Source organism: Ctenopharyngodon idella, chromosome 21 (genome assembly GCF_019924925.1).
Source record: "Ctenopharyngodon idella isolate HZGC_01 chromosome 21, HZGC01, whole genome shotgun sequence".
Classification (NCBI taxonomy): domain Eukaryota; kingdom Metazoa; phylum Chordata; class Actinopteri; order Cypriniformes; family Xenocyprididae; genus Ctenopharyngodon; species Ctenopharyngodon idella.
The window spans coordinates 4,318,793-4,341,074 of NC_067240.1; the positions used below are offsets into that span (position 1 = coordinate 4,318,793).

Below are 22,282 nucleotides of genomic sequence, written 5' to 3' on the forward strand. Positions count from 1 at the left end.
ATAAGTCGTTATTTTGTTTTTTTGGCGCACCAAAAATATTCTCGTCGCTTTATAATATTAATATTGAGCCACTGTACTCACATGAACTGATTTAAATATGTTTTTAGTACATTAATGGATCTTGAGAGAGGAAATGTCATTGCTGGCTATGCAGGCCTCACTGAGCCATCGGATTTCAACAAAAACATCTTAATTTTTGTTCCGAAGATGAAGGAAGGTCTTACGGGTGTGGAACGGCATGAGGGTGAGTAATAAATGACATTATTTTCATTTTTGGGTGAACTAACCCTTTCAGAAATCATTCTAATATGATGATTTGCTGCTCAAGAAACATTTATTACAATTATCAGTGTTGAAATCTGCTTAATATTTTTGTGGAAAACACTTTTTTTTTTTTCTGAATTCTTATGAATAGAAAGCTTTTGTAACATAAATGTCTTTGCTGTCACTTTTGATCAATTTAATGCATCCTTGCTGAAGAAAAGTATTAATTTCTTACCAAAAAAAAAAATCTTACTCATCCTAAAGTTTTGAATGGTAGTGTATACAGAATACACAGAGTGTTGTCAGAACAGCTCAGCGGTGGAACAGTCTGGTGAAGGAGGATGTTGATTTACATACGAGTCCAGAGGTCAACCATCGGTGGGAAGGAGGGAAAAAAAAACACAAAGGAAAACTGAACATTGCACGCACACACACACTTTGGTACTCCAGGTTTCCTTCAGTTCCTTTTCTCATGGTCGTTTTCTGTGTTAAGCCTTGTGTGATCTCTCTTGCCTGTCAAAGACAGTCAAACCTCAAAGACAGCTCCAACAAGCCTGTCTTAGCCTCAGCAATAGCCCCAGCAAGCCCGGCAACGGTTGCCGTGTGGCCTATGACATCATCGCTTGGCCATTCAGGAAGAGTTATAAAAGAGAAAGGACTTGAGACTGTGTGTCAAAGGGGGAAGGTGTCTGAGAACGTCAGTTCTTGCTGATGATGAAGTGATGTGCATCTGCCACGATTTTCCAAGGATAAAAAGATCAGACATTTTTATGAATAGACCAGGCTCTATTAGGTCCAAATAAACGTGGAGATCTTTAGTTATGTTCAGCGGAAGCAAGCCTAAAGCCTCTTACAGCTGATTAACAACTTTTAAGAGTGTTCGTTCAAGCTCATGTGAATGCTTGGAGAGATCAGGTTCAGATTAGATGAAGGATTCAGAGGCGTTTGCTGAATCAGCCAGGTATGTAAAACAAACGAATGATTCACAGTGGCAGAAATAACCATTTGGTTAATGTGCTTGTGTTTGGGTTTTGTATGCAAATTTGGAAGTGGAATTTGGAATTGGAAAGTTTAATGTTTTGATGTAATCCTGTTCTGGAAGAAAATGCTACTGCACAGATGATACTCTTTCCTTAAGGGGAGGTGTGTAATTTCTTTACCACTATTGGCTAAAATTGCCTCCATTGTCGCTGTAGCTTGCATGTGTTCCAGTCTGTTCTGATTATGCATTTTTTCTTTGACTATATTGTGAATTGACGCCCCCAGGGCAGGGTTGCCATCTTGTAGATAAACTAATTACTGTAAGAAAAATTAAATGCGCATATGGTGGTGCGCGTACGGTATGCGCGTACTTTCTGATGACGAAATTCGTGTCACGCACACTATACGCTGACCCTCGCATATGCGTAAAAAGTGAATTAAACTTTGGGCTTTAGCATCATCCTGGTTCCCTTAACAAAAAGCCCAAGCTGGATTGCTTTTGGATTACTGCAGAAAATAGGCTCTGTGACCAACAAAATTGTATGATTCTTACGTTTTGTTCATCATGATTGTCTTCGCAAATGAACACAACTTTTATGAATTTTCAAGCTTAAATACAATTGCCAGAAATTAAAAGCTAAATGTAAGCTATAAATGAAGTATACTTCAGACAGCTCTTTTTTTTAAGGTACACTATGTAACTTATGGCCCTCTAACAGTTAAAAAACAAAACTGCATGCATTTTACAGAAGAACATTATTTTGGTTGTGCTTCGGCTCTTCATGAATGCCAACACAGCGCTACAACAACCCATAATGAAATGACCCTTCACAATAGATAATGCTTTACAATGAACTCTGTTATGGCAATTTATCTGTTCAATAAAATCCTTTACTCACCTGTTGAATACTAAAAACGCCATCTCCATGTTGCTTTTACAACATTTCAAATCCCTCAGTTCACACCATCTCAGAAAAGCCAAGCCAATGTTGATTCTTGTTTTATTATGAGCTCTGTCTTTTTGCCAGCAGACTCCTCTGTTTTCCTCCGTCCACCTGTAGTCAATAATTGTATCCCTTAAAACTCATCTTTGATCACCAAAATGACACATTTAAAAAAAATTCCTGTGGAAAAAAAAAATTCATGCCTTAAAATAGCTTGAATGTAACTCTACACCAGGGATGGGCAACTTCGATAGTGACAAAGGCCAACATTTTTCTCCTTCATACCAAAGGGCCAGATTACTAATCCACACTCGCACCTTTAACACCGTCTTATTCAATTTACTTTTTATTAAGGGAAATCAATGTATAATTAATGCATCTTGTTTTTAAAGATTTTATTAACTATAAAACGTGCAATTATGCTGATACAAATGGGAAACTTTGTTGTCAGTTGACAAGCAATATTACCCCAACAAGCAAATGTAAACATCTCAATTGCATTATCTGTAAATTTGCAACAAACAAATGCAGTTCTCCTATTTTTGATTACAAGCCTACAGAACATTCTCAACTCAACTTCATAGAGCAGTTAAAAAGGGCTTATTCAAAAAAATTCAAAAATGACCATAATCCACATTCACATATTACCAAGAATAAAAATGCTATTTTTAAAAATGTATAAGAACATAATTAAGTGCATATGTTTCTGTGATTCATTTGGTAAAAAGGTTTTGTTGACTATGCATTTTACTTGTGAAATCTAAGACAAGTGCAACTCTGGTGTCATGTATCTTTTTTATACTTCTCGTTAGCCGCTTTTCCACCAGCGGGCCAAATCGTTATCTTTGCTTTCCCGTTCCATTCCGTGCCGATCCGATAATTTGTGTTCATGTTGCTCAAATATCATGTTTAGCAAGCTATGGAGAAACTGGCAGCCAGACAACAGACAAGTGACCGTTTCTGATTGACGACGTCACTACTCGCATTCTAGCAGTAGCCTACGGTTCGGCACGGTTGGCTAATTCCGGGCCGAGAATGGTTAGTAATCGTGCTGAACCAGACTTAAGTGGAAATACAACTGGATCCGTTCCTTAACATTCTTAGAACCGTTCAGCCAGATTGTGGAGAAGCGGATTTTGAGAGCAGTGCAGTGGTGAAATGGCAATTCACATTAAAATCTTAATTACAGATTTCGTTTCCAAAAAAAAAAAAAAAAAACATGGGTGACCCCTTGAACTTGGTAAAAAGATAATCCGTTAACCATCCTGACTGAAAACACGATTTTTATTGTCAATTTTTCGTTTATTTTTGCTAATTTTAGTAAACTTTCACATTAGCGTGCACATCCCACGCTGTAATTAATATGGGGATCGGCTGAAAATAGCGACCTCTCCTGGTTTGAGTTAGTATTATCATAATCTGATCGCATAACTTGCTTTTCAAATGTTTAAAATTGATCATCCGAGTGGTCCAGCGGGCCGTATTTAAAGACACGGTGGGCCGTATGCGGCCCGTGGACCGCCAGTTGCCCATCCCTGCTCTACACCCATGCCTCATTTAGTATACAAGGATCAATAAATATGCAAATTATTACAGAGATCCACTCGCTCAGCTTACTGAGGTAAACGCTGCACAATGGTATCGCTCTTTACGACATCGAACACATAACTGTAATTAATATGATTAGCCTTTTGCTCGACTATGTTATCAAACAGCTAATAATGTGTTGCTAATGTTACACAAACCATGTTCCCGTACACAATCTTGGTTAAAGAGGTTCACTGTTTGTTTGTAAACATTTTAGCTACTGTTTAGAAATATACAAGCCTTTTTCTGTTAGGTTCACGGTCTCTTCCAAACCTCTCTCTGTTTTTTCTTTTCTTTTTCTTTTTTTGTTTTATGAGGGTAAGAGAGAGAAATAAAACTTTCTTACTGCTAAAACAGATAGTCAGTCTCAACGTGACACTCAGGAACACTGTAAATATTTAACAATTTCTTGTTAAATGATGCTTATGTGCCAAGAGCCTCCACCTAACACCTGCCTGCTTCTCTCGGTCTCTGCTTTCTCCTCTCACCTCATTGGAAGACTAATTACAGGCATAAGAAACACAAGATATGTCCTGAATGGACTACCAGCTTAGTTTACTGCATAGTGCGCAGTATATGTAGTATTCTGCCCATTTCGAAAAATAAGTATGTGGAAGATAATGCACTAAACGCTAGTTTGCTACATTGCTGTCATTTAAACTTGTACTGTATGTTTTATTCAGCAGAGGTGTTTAGTTAGCATCTTGGGATCTTGGGTTTTAACTCCTGGCCAGTCTGATCAAACAAGTATGTTAAAAATCAGAATGGAAAGTCAGGTACAGTGCATTTTGGGAAATTTACCAGCCAATGGTGTATGAACAATTTTCACTCAGAAACTGCTAGTAAACTTTACAAATAATTACAAAGAAATGGCAAGAAACACACTGAAATTAAACATTCAAAATTTTGAGGTAGAATGATTGAAATTGCATTTTCTTCTTAAACATACTCCAGTAATCTTTGTGTACAAAGTTGTTGCTTTAAGGTGGATGAATTTATTTCTTTTCTGAGAGGATTTTAGCTTGCAGACAGTCCAACAGTTAATATCTTTGCACACTGTCAGCATGCTAAAATCCTCTATAAGGTGTTGCATCTCTAAATGTAATCACTTTTAAAGAGATAGTTCTCCCAAAAAGGAAAATGATCCCATGATTTACTCACCCTCAAGCCATCCTAGGTGTATATGACTATCTTCTTTTGGATTAACACAATTTGAATTTCCTGGCTCTTTCAAGCTTTTCTAATGGTAGTGAATGAGGCTTGGGATTTTGAAGCCCAAAAAAGTATTTTAAAACTTTATAAACTATAATAACTGGCTTCCGGCCAGTGACCTCTGACCCGACGTATGATGTAGGAGTATCGTAAGCTTAGACGCCTCTCGTGGTTCAAACAAATAGGGCTGGGCAACAAACTCAAGCTCCTCTTATATGGATTTTTTTCTTACAAAAACCCATCCCCATCCCGGTCGCGTTGAAGAATGTTCAACTTTGGGTAAAACACAGCGCTCATCGCTGTCACTTTGTGCCCAGCCGTCCAATCACAGTGGAGGAGGGGCGGGACAAATACAACACCGACCAACCGCCACATTCTGCTTGTACAACAGCCACAGATGACAACAACAAGCATAATAACGGAACAAAATCATTTAAAACAAGAGCCAGAGCAAATATTTTATTTTGTATCGACATTTTTATATAGAAACAGTACAGAAAGAAACTATCTGTGAAATGAGATACTAGTAGCCTAATACTTCCTAATACTTTCGCTGCCGAAGCGCTCTCAAGCGCCCACAACGAGGCTGGCTAAAAATGCTTTGGTGGACACACAGCCTTATTAATCCCCCGGAGCCGCATGGATTACTTTTATGATGGATGGATGCACTTTTTTGAACTTCAAAATCAGGACCGTCATTCACTACCATTATAAAGCTTGGAACAGCCAGGATATTTTTTAATATAACTCTGATTGTGTTCGTCTGAAAGAAGAAAGTCATATACACCTAGGATGGCTTGAGGGTGAGAAAATCATGGGATCATTTTCATTTTTGGGTGAACTATCCCTTTAAGCTTCTAAAATAACTGAAATATCTAGATAATCTCACTACTTAACCTCACTAATTAGAAATTGTTGTTGGTTGCCTATTGCAAACACAGTCATTTACTGCAAAAATGCTACCCGACTGGTCCAGAAACGCACTTCTGACTTGCCTATCCTGTGAAATACAACCAAGGCCTTCAGGTGTGTGTGTGTGTGTGACATTGATCGTGAGGCTGCAGTAAAGTAGAATTTAATTACATTCACTCAGTGTTTAATCAAACATTTGCACGTGTGCGAGCATGAAGGGCGTGTTATGGTTTAATGAGACGTGATGCGGTTGGTGAAGTTCTCCACGACCACACACACGTGTATCTGACTGCTTATCGGGACATCTGAACCTTAGCACACACCTGAAACTGATCACATGCTTGTGTGGACCTGGACCTGTTTTATTGTAGGCTGGTCGGGGCATTAGATACTAGCAGACATCTTTGGTTTGTTTATATCAACACAGGGAAATGGATCAGTATTATTATGGCAGTTATACAGCTTGTTATGTTGCATAACGCGTTTCGGTGCAATCTGCCAGACCACTATACAAATGAGACTGAGATAGGGAAGGAGGGAGAGAGAGACATTGGCTTGTACATTAAACAAACAGTGTTTACTGTGTAGCCTTTTATTTGTCCTGTTGATGAGGCTGTCAGAAACAGTGAGAAATAGAAAGAGTGATGGAGAAAAACTCTAATTGAGCCCAATGGTTGTGTGTTTGCACAAGGCATTGTCTGTTCGTTTGGCTGCAGATTTTATTGTATGATAATGCTGCTGCTCTTAGTCTTGAAAATAAATGATTCAAGAAGCTTAAGTAGAACCAGTACGTGAAGTAGCATGTCTTCCATGTCTAAGCCAATTTTTCTGCCAGTCGCGATATGAAATAAGACAAATCAGGGCTCTTACATGCCTGTGTCTAATGCTTTAAATCCATTGATTTCAATGGGGATGCATCGCTAGGTTGTAAAGGAGAAGCTCAAGGGTTTAAACTTTTATCTATCTATCTATCTATCTATCTGTCTGTCTGTCTGTCTGTCTGTCTAACCTGTCTGTCTGTCTATCTGTCAATCTGTCTGTCTGTCTGTCTGTCTGTCTATCTATCTTGTCTATCTAACCTATCTGTCTATCTATCTATCTATCTATCTATCTATCTATCTGTCTGTCTCTCTGTCTATCTATCCTGTCTATCTATCTATCTATCTATCTATCTATCTCTGTCTGTTGTCTGTCTATATATCTAACCTGTCTGTCTGTCTCTCTATCTAACCTGTCTGTCTGTCTCTCTATCTAACCTGTCTGTTTGTCTATCTATCTATCTATCTATCTATCCTGTCTGTCTGTCTGTCTCTCTGTCTCTCTATCCTGCCTGTCTGTCTGTCTATCATCTGTCTGTCTGTCTGTCTGTCTATCTATCTATCATCTGTCTATCTATCTATCTATCTATCTATCTATCTATCTCTGTCTGTTGTCTGTCTGTCTGTCTGTCTATCTAACCTGTCTGTCTGTCTGTCTATCCTGCCTGTCTGTCTATCTATCTATCTATCTATCTATCTATCTATCTATCTATCTATCTGTCTGTCTGTCTGTCTGTTCATTTATTCGTTTATTTTGTAGCATATAGCTACACTACATAAAATCTTTTTATTTTGTCTAATTTACCAATAAATATCTAAACATAATTAAACCATAACTAAATAAAATATAGCATAAAAGCAAGACTTTTTCAGAGAATATATCTTGGTATTTTGGCAAATGTTTTTTTTTTTTTTTTTTCTTGATTTAAGCATAAATAAACGTTAAAGATTTTTAATTTTAAAGGATAAATAAAGGTTTTTTAAAAAAAAATAAAAGTTCAGAATATTCAAGATGCAAACTAAAAACAATTTTGCTGAAGTAAATTCAGCAAGGATGTTTAGATATGGTTGCTGGAAAATGTCTAGTTGTCGAGTCACATTACTGCGGCATCTGATGCAAAGATCTTAGTCTTTAATTTGAGCTTTTCTAGCTAACAGACCCAGATGCTGTTTATTACATTTTACTCCCGTCTGTGATGTGAACACCCTCCTCCACAACACATTTGTAGCCGATCCCACCCCCCTCGTTTGAACTGAATGCTTTGAGGTGGTCAAGGTTTGTATGTTTCTATGGTGACGGTCAGCTCACCACACACAGATGCAGGGCTCAGGATTCAAAACAGGTGTGGAATAGGATGGGTTTTCCTTATTCCCACCTGTTAGGGCAATTGAAGAGGCTTTTCTGATATTGCCTTGCCAGCCACCTGTGAAACTGGCTGAGTCACCACAGGTAAAAATATTTAAATGTCCATTAGCATGAGCATGAATGAGGAAAGGGGACGAGAAAGCGGCAGAACAAGAGGAGAGAGAGTGTTAGCCTGAAGGCAGGACATGAGGAACCTGCTCTATGACATCACCGCTGTGGCTTTCAGTCAGCCCTGCGGCTCCTCTGATTGGCTGAAAGGACAGCAGTCATTTGCCTCTGATGTGTCACCCGTGTTTGAGAGCGAGCAGAGAGATGTTGTTTTTCCCCTGACAGTGTGGAGTCCGTCTGCAGTATGTGTAGTCAGTCTCTTTTAAAACTGAATGAGTGAAGTTGGGATTAATTACCTGTTGCTCTGGATGTTTGACTGCAGGTTTGTTTAGGTCTGTGCTCCGACAGACTTTTGCATTCGGAAAAACAGCCACACTGACATTCCAGGTACAGTAATCCCATTCACATACGTACATTTAAAAACAGGTAGAAGTTGTTTCTTTTCTGTGTTTATATAATCTCACTGCTGTGTCTAACAATGTGTCTTTGTTTGGAATAAATCATACTACAGTTATATATCATTATATAAACGGGTATCTGGCAAGCGGCAGCAGTGACTCAATCGAAACCTGTTTAAAACAACATTTTTTGAATTCTTTTATAATTACTAAGCATGCCGTTTTTACGACATTATTAATTCTGAGATTACTTGGAATATTTGTACCATTAAAATTTCATTAGTCACTTTGTTTGACTATTAAGTGAGCTATAAAAAACTAAAAGACGATTAAACGGATCAAAAGAAATAGTGAGCGGTTACAGCATCTAAAATAGGCAGTTTTCCTTATAAATTTAACCTTGATCTTGCAAAACAAAAGTTCATCTCATATTATATATCAACTACCCGACAATTTGTTGGACTAGAGCAGCTTTCAGGTGTGTTTGGCTAAATATTTAACAGATCACTAATATTGCATATGTGAATTAGATCATGGTGCTCTGTGTGTGATTGTCATTTTGTTTTGCATAGAATTGCATATGCTTGTTTCCATATGCAAATGAGAGGCTTGTCTGTGTTGAGTTTGTGTTGAAAAGTCTACGAAAAATGATTCGCCGATATAAATAGTAAATGCTGCTGTTCGTCACTGTGTTTTCAGCTCAGTTTTTAGGTTGTATTTGGTATAAAATGCATTTATTTATTTATTACTAAATGTTGTAAAATTCATAAATTTAACTTATCATCTGAAATAATTCTCATTATGTTTGTGTTAGATAAATACTGCTCAGATAAATTATATAATCTGATCTCTTATATTCTTATTTAAAAGTAATATTTTTCATCCTTTTAAAGGCACAGTATGTGAGTTTTGCCGCTAGAGGTGTCTTATTCAAAACAGTATCAAATGCATAGCTTGATAACGCCGTGAATGAGTGTGGAATCATGGGAGTTGTCATCTTCACATTCACAGCTGATGAAAAGCTATCTGACGGGACTCAGACAGCAATCATGTTCATGGATGAGCTAATGTATTCAAGGGGTCCTTGATTATGCTTTCACTTTTTTAACTTTAGTTAGTGTGTAATGTTGCTGTTTGAGCATAAACAACATCTGCAAATTACAACGCTCAAAATTCAATGCAAAGGGAGATATTGTCTTTTACAGAAATCACTTGTTAAGGACTACAACAAACGGCTGGTAGGGACTACAACAAGCTTCCCTTCCCTTCCCTTTTTGGTGACATCATGAACCCCAAAATTTACATAAACCCTGCCCCCGAGAACATGCAACAAAGGGGGTGAGGCGATGTTGGGCTGCTTTAGAGAAGAGGAAGAGTTGTTGTAGTAGAGTGTTGTTGACATGCCGTCATTTTACTTCACAAATGAGGGTCAATTCAACGCTGGATTTGCACAAAAGATTAACATGACGGCACATGCTAGTCGATGAGTTGAATCAACTCCACAGCAACTACATAAATTTATCCACTAACCATTCAGAAACGTCCAGTTTCATTCTAAAAGTTGTAACTTCTTCCTGAGTCTCTCCATCAGTGTCGACTCCGGTTTGAACAATGTAAGGCTGAACACCGTTACTGACAATCCTCATTTTGTCTGCGTGAGATTCTCCAGCTTTGTTGTTGTTGAGCAACTGAAGTGTGAGCTGTTAAAGCTCCGCCCTCTTCTGGAAAGGGGGCTGGGAGCAGCAGCTCATTTGCATTTAAAGGGACACACAAAAAACGGTGTGTTTTTGCTCACACCCAAATAGGGGTAAATTTGACAAGCTATAATAAATGATCTTGGGTTTTTTAAGCTGAAACTTCACAGACACATTCTTGGGACACCAGAGACTTAAATTACATCTTGTAAAAGGGGCAATATAGGTCCCCTTTAAGTAGGTTCAGTATTGTTTTTTGTATTAGTAGCTAGAAGTGTAGCTAACTAAATTTTCAAATGGGTAGCTTGACTGTTGTTTAAACTACTGTAAATTATTATTGTCTATTATCTTGTCTACTGAACTTACTTAACTTAACATATGACTCCATGTGTTTGGAGCAGCGTAAGGTAGTTTATTGGTTTGAACGTTCTTTGACTTGTCTGGAACGTTTTGTTTCAAACGTTTGTTTTGGTTGTTTTGCACCTGCATCTAGATCCAAAATTCATGAGGTTTATTGTCCATAGACAAGAGAACACAAAACACTCATGAAGGAATGAGAATTGTTTTTATGATTGTGTTTAAGTCACTGTAAACACAGAGCAAGAGAAAGGCTAGAGGATGGAGCCGATGCAGGATAAAGAGAAGAGATAAAGGAAGAGGTGTTCATCCACAATGTCAGGTTATCATGTTTGTTTTTAGAGGGCGTCACTAAAGGTCAACGTGTTTGGTTGGCACTTAATTTATTAGCAAAGCTTTGTTGAACTTCTGGTGTGGCTTCAAAGTGTAAAGAACGCTTAATCTCTAAAGTGAATATTCCATTTAAAGCTGCTGTTGTTTTTATCATCTGTCATCTGTATCCCTTTGTTCCCTTCCTCTGCCAGAGTATTTTGTCTCTTCCTGTTCTCGCCTGATATCAGGTTCCTGGTTTTTTCTTTCATTCGGGGGTTGTGTTCAGTGACCGAGGGCAGGCATGCAGGGGAGATGAACTGAAACGGTGTCTTCCAGCAGCCCAGAAGATGCTAATTAAATGTTCATATTTTCCAATAAAAATGGGTTTCCTTCACTAACCATGCTTAAAACCTTTGTATGAACATTTTCATGCTTTCATGCATGAATTTGGACTTAAATTTAGGATAACATTTAAAGCTAATTACATTTGTAAAAACTGAATAAGTGACCATGATAAATATTAATATAATAATTATAAAATATAATTATATTAATAATAGTTAGAGTTGTCAAAAGTACCGACTTCGGTAACTGAAATTTGAAAAATGTGGCGCTGTTGAGCGGATCGTAAACGTAGACTGGTCCGCGATAGACGCCTGCTTTCAAACGCTCCCATGTGTATCTGTGTAAGCGCTTGGTGAAGAGCTTCATTGATGACTATTTACAACGTTGATCATTGAAGCCAATCACAGACATATCCGATGAGCCGTGAACACAATGGCCAATCAGAGGTGTTTACGAATCCGCTCAACAGTGCTCAAAGCGTCACATTTTTAACATTTCAGGGCCGACTAGGTACCGAAGTCGGTACTTTTGACAACTTTAATAATAGTAGTGTATTATGATAAATTATTATTTTTATTATTATTAGAAATAGTTGATGAATCCAGATAGCATTCAATTTATTTAATAGTATTACTATAATTATATTATAACCAAATAAACTTCTATGTTGGCTTGAGAAAGCCTGACCAGAGAGTTTAAAGGTTTTCATTTTGAAGTAGTTTGAAGGTTTTGAAGGCATAATAACAATAATAATTTAATATTATTAATAGCTTATTAATCCAGATTATTCAGTTTTTAGAAATTGAATAACTAGTTGACCCTACAGTAACTCTGGCATAGTTTCTTTAGAGAGCGTAATGACATGTTTGCAGAGTGTGACGAATGGCTATGCAGTTGAAATACCGTTTGGAATAATTTTCAGATTTGAGTGATGATGAGAACAAATTCATGTTTGCAAAAACATTTTGTGTAAATTTTCAACATTTTTTATGCAGTTATTAGTGATTGAGACCCAGTGTGAATGGTTCATGCTGTGCACAGGTTGCCACCACGATGTTTTGTTTGTCACGTCACTATGCAGTTGCTAGGTTATTCTTGTTGGTTGTCTCATGTAAAACAAAAAAAACACCTTTCTTAAATATTATGCTAGACACTGATTTGCATAAGCAAAACAAAATCTATTCAGATTATATTGATTGTGTTTATCAGATACAGAGAAAGGTCAGCTCTTCATCTTTCTTTTGTTTAGGGAGAAGAGATTATAATCTTTTATATAAGAACAAATAACCTGATCAGCACTAATATCAGACTTCTAGTTGCACATATAAATGCCAGCATTAAAGTAAAGAAGTAAACAAAGGGCTAATTAAATGCATATTTGACTTTTCTGTCATTCTTTTTTCTTCACGTGATGAAGCAACATCTGTCAAAACAAATTCTTTCATTTCTTTGTTCCCTCTCTCTCTCTCACCCAGGCATTCGTTCTCTTGCCTGTTAATAGCATTCCTGCAGCGGGTCAAGCTGGTTTAGCTTTAAACACTTTCACAGAATCTCTAAATGCAGGTGAAGGGTGTGTTCAAGGAGAATGGCATGTTTTAAATGGAACGTCCCCTGGTTTTGCATGCAGAGTTTTCCAGATTTAAAGTATGCTGAAAGTGCAACTCAGGACACAAACCCTGTGGAAAAAAAAGAAGCTTTTTTAATTAAAAGTGTCATGACATGAGAAATCAAATTTGCCTTGATTTTTTGACATATAAGAGGTCTTTGTACCATTAAACCAACCTGCAAGTTTCATATCTTAAAGCATCCTCCTCATTATAAACAAAGCATTTATTTAATCAAGCTCCAAAAAAGGCTCGTTGATGGGATTTTTGACATCACACAGGCAAATACATTTGCATATGCCTGCCTCCAGAGCAAGACATCGATGAGTAGACATCATCGCACCTTAGGCCCCGCCCACTGGCATTCAATCGCATAACAGCTTGCCTACACCGGATGTGAGCGTCGCGCTAAAAATTACTGATGCTGTCTACACTGGATACAGTATACAGATGCCCGTACAAATGAAAGTGTAAAGGAACGTTTGCTCATTTCTGTAGAGACTTCAGAAAGATCCCAGCGTCATGAACAAGTGGATAGTTTGTTTTTAATGGCTTCATGGATCGCGTTGGAATATTATACATTTGTTCTGAGAATTTGACTGCAGATCGTTGTAGTAAACGATTAACAGTTTCATAGGTAAACAACTTCATAATGCCTTTTGTCTGTAAATGATAGTTTTATATGGATAATGTTTTCAAAACACTTTCTCATGTGCAGTACCGAGTGGGCGTTGATACTGCTGATACGCCACATGCAGTGACTTTAGCCAATCGGTGGCCGTTTAATGACACCCCTTAAAGGAGCCGCCCCTTAAAATTGGGTAATTTCAGACAGAGGGTCAGAATGAAGGTTAAAAATATTCATTTATCCATATATATATCTATATATATATATATATATATATATATTCTTTGTGTGTGTGTGTGTGTGCTTTATTAACATTAGAAGTGAATGTCAAGGAACATTAAAATAGAATCCATGTCATGACCCCTTTAAGGTTTCTTATGAAAACATTGCTTGTTGAGTTGACTTTAAAGTTCTTAGGAGGTTAAAAAGGTTCTTGATGTTATTTCATCAATGTATGTGTGTATATATACACATACATGCATCAATGTGTGTTTATATATATATATATATATATATATATATATATATATGCACCCGCAGATGTGTCATATAAATCCTTTGCCCATTGCAATTGCATTTTAATTGCTAAAATGTTCAGCTATTAATAAAAGCATTGCATTTTGGCTCCATTTACCATGTTTAATCTATTCTGCAGAATTTCTCCACAGAAATCAGTGGAGAAAATGTGGAAAAAGTCACTGGTTTCTAAGTTTCATTCAAAAAACAATACAAAGATGGATGTTTAATCATGAACCTCTAAAACAGTGTTTGAGAACTTTTTAAAAGGATAGTTCACCCAAAAATGAAAATTATCCCATGATTCATTCACCCTCAAGCCATCCTAGGTGTATATGACTATCTTCTTTCAGACAAACACAATCGGAAATATATTTAAAAATAACCTTGCTCTCCATGGATTTATAATGGTAGTGAAGGGGGGGGCCAGATTTTGAAGACAAAAATAAATGCATCCATCCATCATAAATATAATCCATACAGCTCCATGGGGTTAATAAAGGCCTTCTGAAGCTAAGAGATGAGTTTTTGTAAGAAAAATATCCATATTTAAAACTTTATAAAGTAAAGTAACTAGCTTCCGGCAGACAAGACAAAACACCGGTCATGAATTAGAAGTCTAAAATGATCATTTTTAAAGACAAATGTCAGAGGATTTCGATATAAGAGAAGAAGAGCTTGAGCTTGTTGCTCAGCCCTATTTATTTGAACCGCGAGAGACGTCTAAGCTTACGCTACTCCTACATCCTGCGTCATACATCGGGTCAGGGGGTTACTCTTTTGGCGCAAGTCGGCTTGCGCAGTTATTTTAGATTATAAAGTTTTAAATGTGGATATTTTTCTTACAAAAACTCATCACTTCATTTCAGAAGGCCTTTATTAACCCCGTGGAGCCGTATGGATTATATTTATGATGGATGGATGGGTGTATTTATTTTTGTCTTCAAAACAGTCCCCCCATTCACTGCCATTATAAATCTTTGGAGAGCAAGGATATTTTTAAATATATCTCTGATTGTGTTCGTCTGAAAGAAGATAGTCACATACACCTAGGATGGCTTTAGGGTGAGTAAATCATGGGATCATTTTCATTTATGGGTGAAATATCCCTTTAAGTACCTCTGATCTTCCAGTCTTATGATAAATCAGGGTGTGACAAGCATTTGAGTTGTTGAAGCGCTGGTGGTCTTCTTCGACCCCTTCTCTAAGCGACTGTCTCTGTTCAGTAACGTGTTTGTTCATCCTGTGCACTGCAGAGAGTTCGGCTGTACTCAGCGTTTATTATTGCGTGGCTGATTGATGTCGTGGTTGGATGCATTTCACTCGAGACGCTTAAAAACAAGAGAGGTCAGATCTGTGAGGAAAGGGTCAAGCGTGTGGGTGGCATGGAATATTTACACACACACACACACACACACACACACAGGATGACAACAGTAACGTGGAATTTGAACTCCTCAGTATATTCACTGGTCAGTGAGATTCATTTTCCTTTGTGTGAAGTTCAAAAGAGCTGTTTCTTAAAAAAAGATATCTGGCAATTATGTCTTTACAAATTAACACTCATGAAGCAAATTGACCCTGTAATTAGCAACAGACTTCTACCATTTAAACAAATTTATACTTGTAGGTAATTCAGGAAGTTGTGGGAGGTTGCTAGGGTGTTGCTATGTGGTTTCCAAGGTGCATTATTTTCAGCATGTTGCTTTTCAGTTGTTAGGGTGTTCCGGTGGTTGCTAAGTGGTTATTTACTGCCCGAAAGTCAAAAGAACCCATCCTCAAATATGCTCCCTACATATTTCTTTGATGAATATAAAGTTCAAAAGAACTTTAATGCATCCTTGCGTATCTGTGAGCGTATCTGTAAGCAACGTTGTGGGTTTACAGGAAGTTGCATGGTGGTCACATCTCTATGGTGACCACCAAGGTCCTCCAGGGGGCAGGTATGCAAGGAATGCTGGGGCATTTGAGAAGAAGAGTTTAGAGATGCAGACGCTGGGATCTAAATCATGGATTGTAAATGTGATCAGAGATGGTATATCAAGACTCTCCGCTCCAATAAATGACATTTCACAGGTCGCTTGAAGTGATTAATAGAGATATTATTAGAAGAATGTCTTTTCTGAAACAGCTCAGAGCCAAAGCATACTTACAGCAGTCAGGCTGATCACACCCTTCTGAAGAAAGAGTGATAAATCAAGCTTTAAAACAGAAAGAAGAGAGGTATGTGACATGCTGTTCACTTTTAAAGGGGTGGCATTTTCTCACGCTCATGTCGATCCAAAACTGCTCTTTTTCACACAATTAATCATATTATACATGTTTGTTTTTTTTATGTCCCACGCTAGAAAGAACGTCATACTGGTTTTAGAATCACGTGACTGTGAGAAAATTAAAGATTTTATTTTTTGACTGAACTGTCTCTTTAAGTAAAAGTTTATGTTGGGTTTGTTTGGAACATCTTTGTGTTGTCTTTTATTAGCTGTGTGTTAAAGCTTTCAGAAAGCCTTTAAAAAGAGAGACTAACTATAGGAATGCTGTGTCAACATTACGTGTTTCTCTCTTTTCCTCAGTGAGATGGAGGGAGGGCCTGCTGTTTTGCTGTCTAAGCTCTTGGAGTTGCAGTTTATGAAATAGTCTCAAAGCACTTGTCACACAAAATGCTTTGTAATCAACAAATAAGCATTCTGTTTATAAAAAGGGTCATTTTGTGTTTTGTTTTGTTTTGAAAGAGGCTAATACTTTTTTTCAGCAAGGATGCATTAAAGGGTTAGTTCACACAAAATGAAAATTTTGTCATTAATTACTCACCCTCATGTTACACACCCGTAAGACCTTCGTTCATCTTCAGAACACAAATTAAGATATTTTTGATGAAATCCGAGAGCTTTTTGTCCCCCCCATTGACTCCAACGCTATTACATATTTTCAAGGCCCAGAAAGTTAGTAAAGACATCGTTAGAATAGTCCATGTGACTACAATGGTTCAACACAGTGCAGCGCTTCCGTGTTCTACGTCAGAATGCCGACTCCGGCTCCTGTGCCGGCTCCTGTGTCAGCATCACACGCATGCGTCGTGCTGCTCATGTGATCAGCATTGGCCAATAATGAGCTGGCGTTCATCAAAAATATCTTAATTTGTGTTCTGAAGATGAACGAAGGTCTTACAGCTTTGGAATGACATGAGGGTGAGTAATTAATAACAGAAATTTAATTTCATTATCAGATTAACAATTTATCCACCTCAATTAAGTGAATGTTTTTTATGTGCATTTTTAGAATTATCTTGGCATTTCCATCCAACATTTTTTCTTATGCGATAAATCCGCATCAAAATAGGTGGAACATAGCTAGTGATAATTATAAGAAATTAAATTATATCTATCTATCATGATAAGTACAAATGTGGGTACATTAGAGCTGCACGATTCTGGATAAAATGAGAATCACGATTTTTTGGTTTCAAATAGAGATCACGATTCTCCCACGATTCTGAATATACAACCAAACAAAATAACATGTAATTTACTAGAGGTTCTGACAAAATATAAATTGCTGACTCTAATTGCTGACTCTAAAAACCATTTTTTAATTATTTAAAAAATGGTTTTGAATAAATTCAATGACTCATTAATAAATACTTGTTTCATTGCTGGATGAATCAGTGTTTTTGAACGAATCTTTTGAATGAACGATTCAATGACAAATACATTTTTTAACAGTCAGTTGTCGCCACCTAGTGGAATTAGATGTAGTTAATATTACCCGTTATTTAATGTGCCAAGTTCGTTTCAAAAGGTAGTTTGCTCTATTTTGATCGCTGTAGTAGACTTCGGTATTTAAATACTAACTTAAAACTTATATCTCAGTACTTCTGTGATAATGTGAATATTTGTAACACAGAAATAACTAATGTGTGATTCAAAACGGCTCTCTCTGGCTCTGGCTGCACGAACACAGATTTGAACGTTCCGGTATGATTTTGTCAAAGGTTTAATAGACGCGGGAGAATCGTTGTCATTAATAAAGTAGGATCGCGTGGATGCTTGAATCGAGATCGCGATCTTTTTACGATTAATCGTGCAGCTCTAGTGTACATATATATGAAATAAAACTAGTATGAAAAAAAATCCCCCCCCCCCCTCTCTCTCTCACTATATATATATATATATATATATATATATATAGTGTGCAGACTGACTTTGTATGTGTGCGTTTTGATGTAATTCTCCACATAAACATGTTTCTTTGTCGCTGTGGATACACTGACCTGATATAATGCCACAGTCATTCATGCAGAAACGTTAAAACCAGTCACCTGCTATGAACTACCTCCCTCTGTATGCTTCTCTCTATCCCTGTGGTGTTGAACAAAACCAGGAAGCTGATTTGGCCTCCCTCAACTTCCTTACAACAGCGAGAAAATTAACTTTGGGGAGAAAAATGAGTGTGTGAGAAATCTAGAGTGTGTGTACTCGTGTCTGAAGGCTTCAGACTAACCAGTACACTCTTAAAAATAATGGTTTTCACAACGATGCCATAGAATAACCATTTTTTGGTTCCCCGAAGAACCTTTCAGTGAACATTTCTTAAAAGAACCATTTTTTTAGTCTGAAGAATATTTTAATAATTTAAAGAACCTTTTGTGGAATGGAAGGGTTCCATGGATGTTAAAGGTTCTTCATGGAACCATCAATGCTGATAAAGGAGCTTTATTTTTAAGAGTGTATGGAAGATCTTAAAGGTACAGTTCCATGAAAATCACAATTCTGCCATCAACCCTCATGTTGATCCAAACCTGTATGATCTGTCCTGCTTTCTGTGGAATGTTTTTTTTTTTAATGTTTTAAAAAATGTTTATTCTGTTTTTTCATGCAATGACGAATAGTGACCATGACTTTTACCATATTGTAATAGTGTTCCACACAACTATATGCTACATTTTCTCTGATAACATTAAATTGAAAGGTCCCCTATTATCATTTTTAAGATGTAATTTAAGTCTCAGGTGTCCCCAGAATGTGTCTGTGAAGTTTCAGCTTAAAATACCATTAAAAGATCATTTATAAATCCATGTTGTAAATACACATTTCTGACTCCAGTCAAGAACAGGCTGTTTTCACGCATGTGCCTTTAAATGCAAATGAGCTGCTGTGCCCCGCCCCCTCTCTACGATCACAGTTTCGGCCTCAATCGGATTCTCTGCCAAATACAAACAAGACATCTGCTTGGTTTTGATTATCATCTATATCGCGATCACTCTCACGGATAGCATAGTTTTTCTTTCATCATTAAAGTTTATTATTTCCACACGTTTTAAAGCTATATCAGTTTAAACATCTAATGGATCGTTTTCTGAGCGCGCTTATCTGAAGCTGGCTGTCAGCCGTCAAGTCTCGTGAGTAACTTCTCTTTCACATTTTGTGTTTTGTTTAAACTGTCAAATACACACAAGGTTCTGTTAAAAACACACACAGTTCACATAAACACAGTCAGTTATGTCTGTGAACGTAAATAGCAGGCAAAGTTACAGAAATCGTATGTGTATATTAGATCTGTGGCGCATTCCCTTCAAAAATAAAACTAATCCACTGCGTTCAGCAGCTCAGATGTCAGTAAATGAAGACTGTTATGTTCACTCTTACATCCAACAACAAAACATCTCAATTACTTACCAGACATTGTTGTCGCTACAGCTGCCCGAGCGCGGAGAAAATGGCGGACAGCGTACAACTCGCTGAGGGCGGAAACTATGGTAATACAGGACTGTCAATCAGCGGCTGTGGGCGGGGCATGAGTAATGTGACATCACATTACTCAGAGAATTAGTACGGCTTGTCTAATGAGACTGCTTTGGTTTAATGGGGATTTTAAAAAAAAAGGAGTGGGTGGATTTTTATCATTGTGGGGTGGTTGTTAACTGCTAATACACATTTATATCCAAAATTAATATGCACTTTTACTTCAAAGCAGTAAAACCGTCTTTGCCTTTAGACTTGCCTTTACTGTATCTTGTCTTCTGGTTAATAGGAACTCTCTGTGTATGACATCCACGTGAGCATGTGGTGAATGGACCGGCCGGTGCCTCCTTTGTCAAATACGGCCACTACAACACAACATTTGAACTGAGTCAATACCAAACGTGCACACAATACACGTGGACTTTTAAAGGAGAGTCTTCTCAATCACTGACCAACACTGATTCTCCAAATTCCAAAAATACGTCATCTAAAGACAAACAGACACACATCATCTACAAAGTAACCAATGAGCTTATACTGTCTAGACTAGGGATGTGCAAAATTACATATTTTCAAAATCAACGAGTCAAGCCCTGTTTAGTCATGTCCATTACATGCATTTCTTAGGGAGCATTCATATACGAACACACTTTTTGTTGACCGGTTTTTAACCTAATGAGCTCATGGTTGTGATGTCATAATCATGACAATCTTTGAACAAGTTCTTGCGGTTTTAATTAAATGTTCTGGGTAAACCGAGCAGGAAGTTTTGATTAAGTAGGGACATTTGATCATGTTTTGCTTTATTTTTTTTTTTTAAATGCTTTCCATGATACACACACTTTAACTGTCTGTTATTTATAAAGAGCGAATTTCTAACCTAAACTTCTGTTTGTGTTTGTAGAGAGTGTTGTCCTGGTCCTTGCTGTTCTGGCCCGCGTCCTCTCAGTCCCTCCAGAGACAGCAGATGCAGCGGAGGAGTGAAACTACGCATCAAAAACAGGTGTGTTCATCTTTGTGTTTGATCATGCCTGCTTGCATCTGCACCGGTGTTACCTTTAACATACTATTAATTGTTTTTATTAATAGCTTAAATTTAGTTTAATTTTATATTAGTTTTAATAATTTTATTGTGTAATAAAAATTAAATAATAATAATTAAATTGTGTAATTTATTGTGTAATAATTTATTTTTAAATATGTTTATATAGGTTTTATTAATTTTATTTCAGTTTTAGTTATTAACTAAATGAAAATGAATATTTTAATTTAGCCACTTGCTGAAATAAATTATTTCAGTTTTTTACATTTTATTAACGTTTATTTTATTTCAAGTAACAAAAATTTTATATTTTAGTTAACGATAATAACCCTGATCTGCACACATGAGGTCATTCATCAAAGGAAATTCTCAGGAAACAGAACCTCACTTTTTTATCTACGGGAAACAGGAAATGAACGTGTCTCTTAAAGGAAAAGGAAGTGCTGAAGTGGATTTGGGTTTATGTTTTCCCTGACGGTCACGTTAGGGGTGACTGTCATTGCATCCCGTCTCTGTTTGCTCTAAATGCACTATTACTGAGTTGTTTACAGGCTTTTAGGGGGATTTTCGGAGAAGGTCAAGATTGAGCTGTTGTCTCACATGCCAATTTTTTATCTGTTTCTTTTCCTTTCTTTCTGTGTGTAAATAAAACTGGATCACTGTGTACAGATGCTGTAAATAGCGAGACGACCCGATACGAAATCTCACTTTCATCCGAACAAGGCTGTAATGGAAAGGTCTCATGCCATTGACAAACTTGATGTGGACATGATGGAAAAAGGGACCCAAGCCAAATCTAGAGACCCATTTGGCATCAGGCAGTTGATGTGTCCACCATCATGGTGGCAATTTTTGCACTGCCAAGCATCACTCACATTACTTTCAGAAGTACACTACCATTCAAAAGATTTTTTTTTAAAAGAAATTAATACTTTTATTGAGCAAGGATGCATTAAACTGATCAGAAGTCACAGTAAAGACATTTATAATGTTACAAAAGATTTTTATTTTAAAGAAACGCTGTTCTTTTGAACTTTCTATTCATCAAAGAATCCTTATATATATATATATATATATATATATATATATATAGGGCCTTAAATGAACCTTTTGCCACTTAAGAACATTTACCTCCATAAATATTTTTCACCGGCCCACCAGCCAGTTATGACACCAAAATTTTAGATACCAGTGAAACTTAACAATTCTCTATCCCAATATCGATACCACAGCTAAAACTGCTAGCCTAACTAATATAAAACCATTATTAAATTAAATTTAAACCATTATTAAAGACAAGTAACAGTTTTTCAGTTTGAGACATTGAATAAAGTAATCAAATGTAAAATAACATTGGATTGTCTTCACTGTATAAATTAAACAGTTTAATCCTTATTAAAGTTTCAAAAGTTATTCAGTTAAGAGCAGTGAGTGTTTTTTTCTTTGTCCCTTT

General features: G+C 36.9%; 1 protein-coding gene across 4 annotated transcripts in view; it reads left to right on the forward strand.

Moving 5' to 3' along the window:
• Nucleotides 1-22,282, forward strand: part of shroom3 (shroom family member 3) — a 66,785-nt gene that overhangs the window by 18,574 nt on the left and 25,929 nt on the right. For 2 of the 4 annotated variants that reach the window (XM_051877828.1, XM_051877829.1), the window contains one exon: nucleotides 20,692-20,790. In XM_051877828.1, coding sequence (XP_051733788.1) covers nucleotides 20,692-20,790 — 99 coding nt within the window. Of the gene's footprint in view, nucleotides 1-961; nucleotides 1,226-8,386; nucleotides 8,580-20,691; nucleotides 20,791-22,282 lie in introns of those variants that run through there. The other 2 variants (XM_051877831.1, XM_051877832.1) reach the window with 2 other exon arrangements.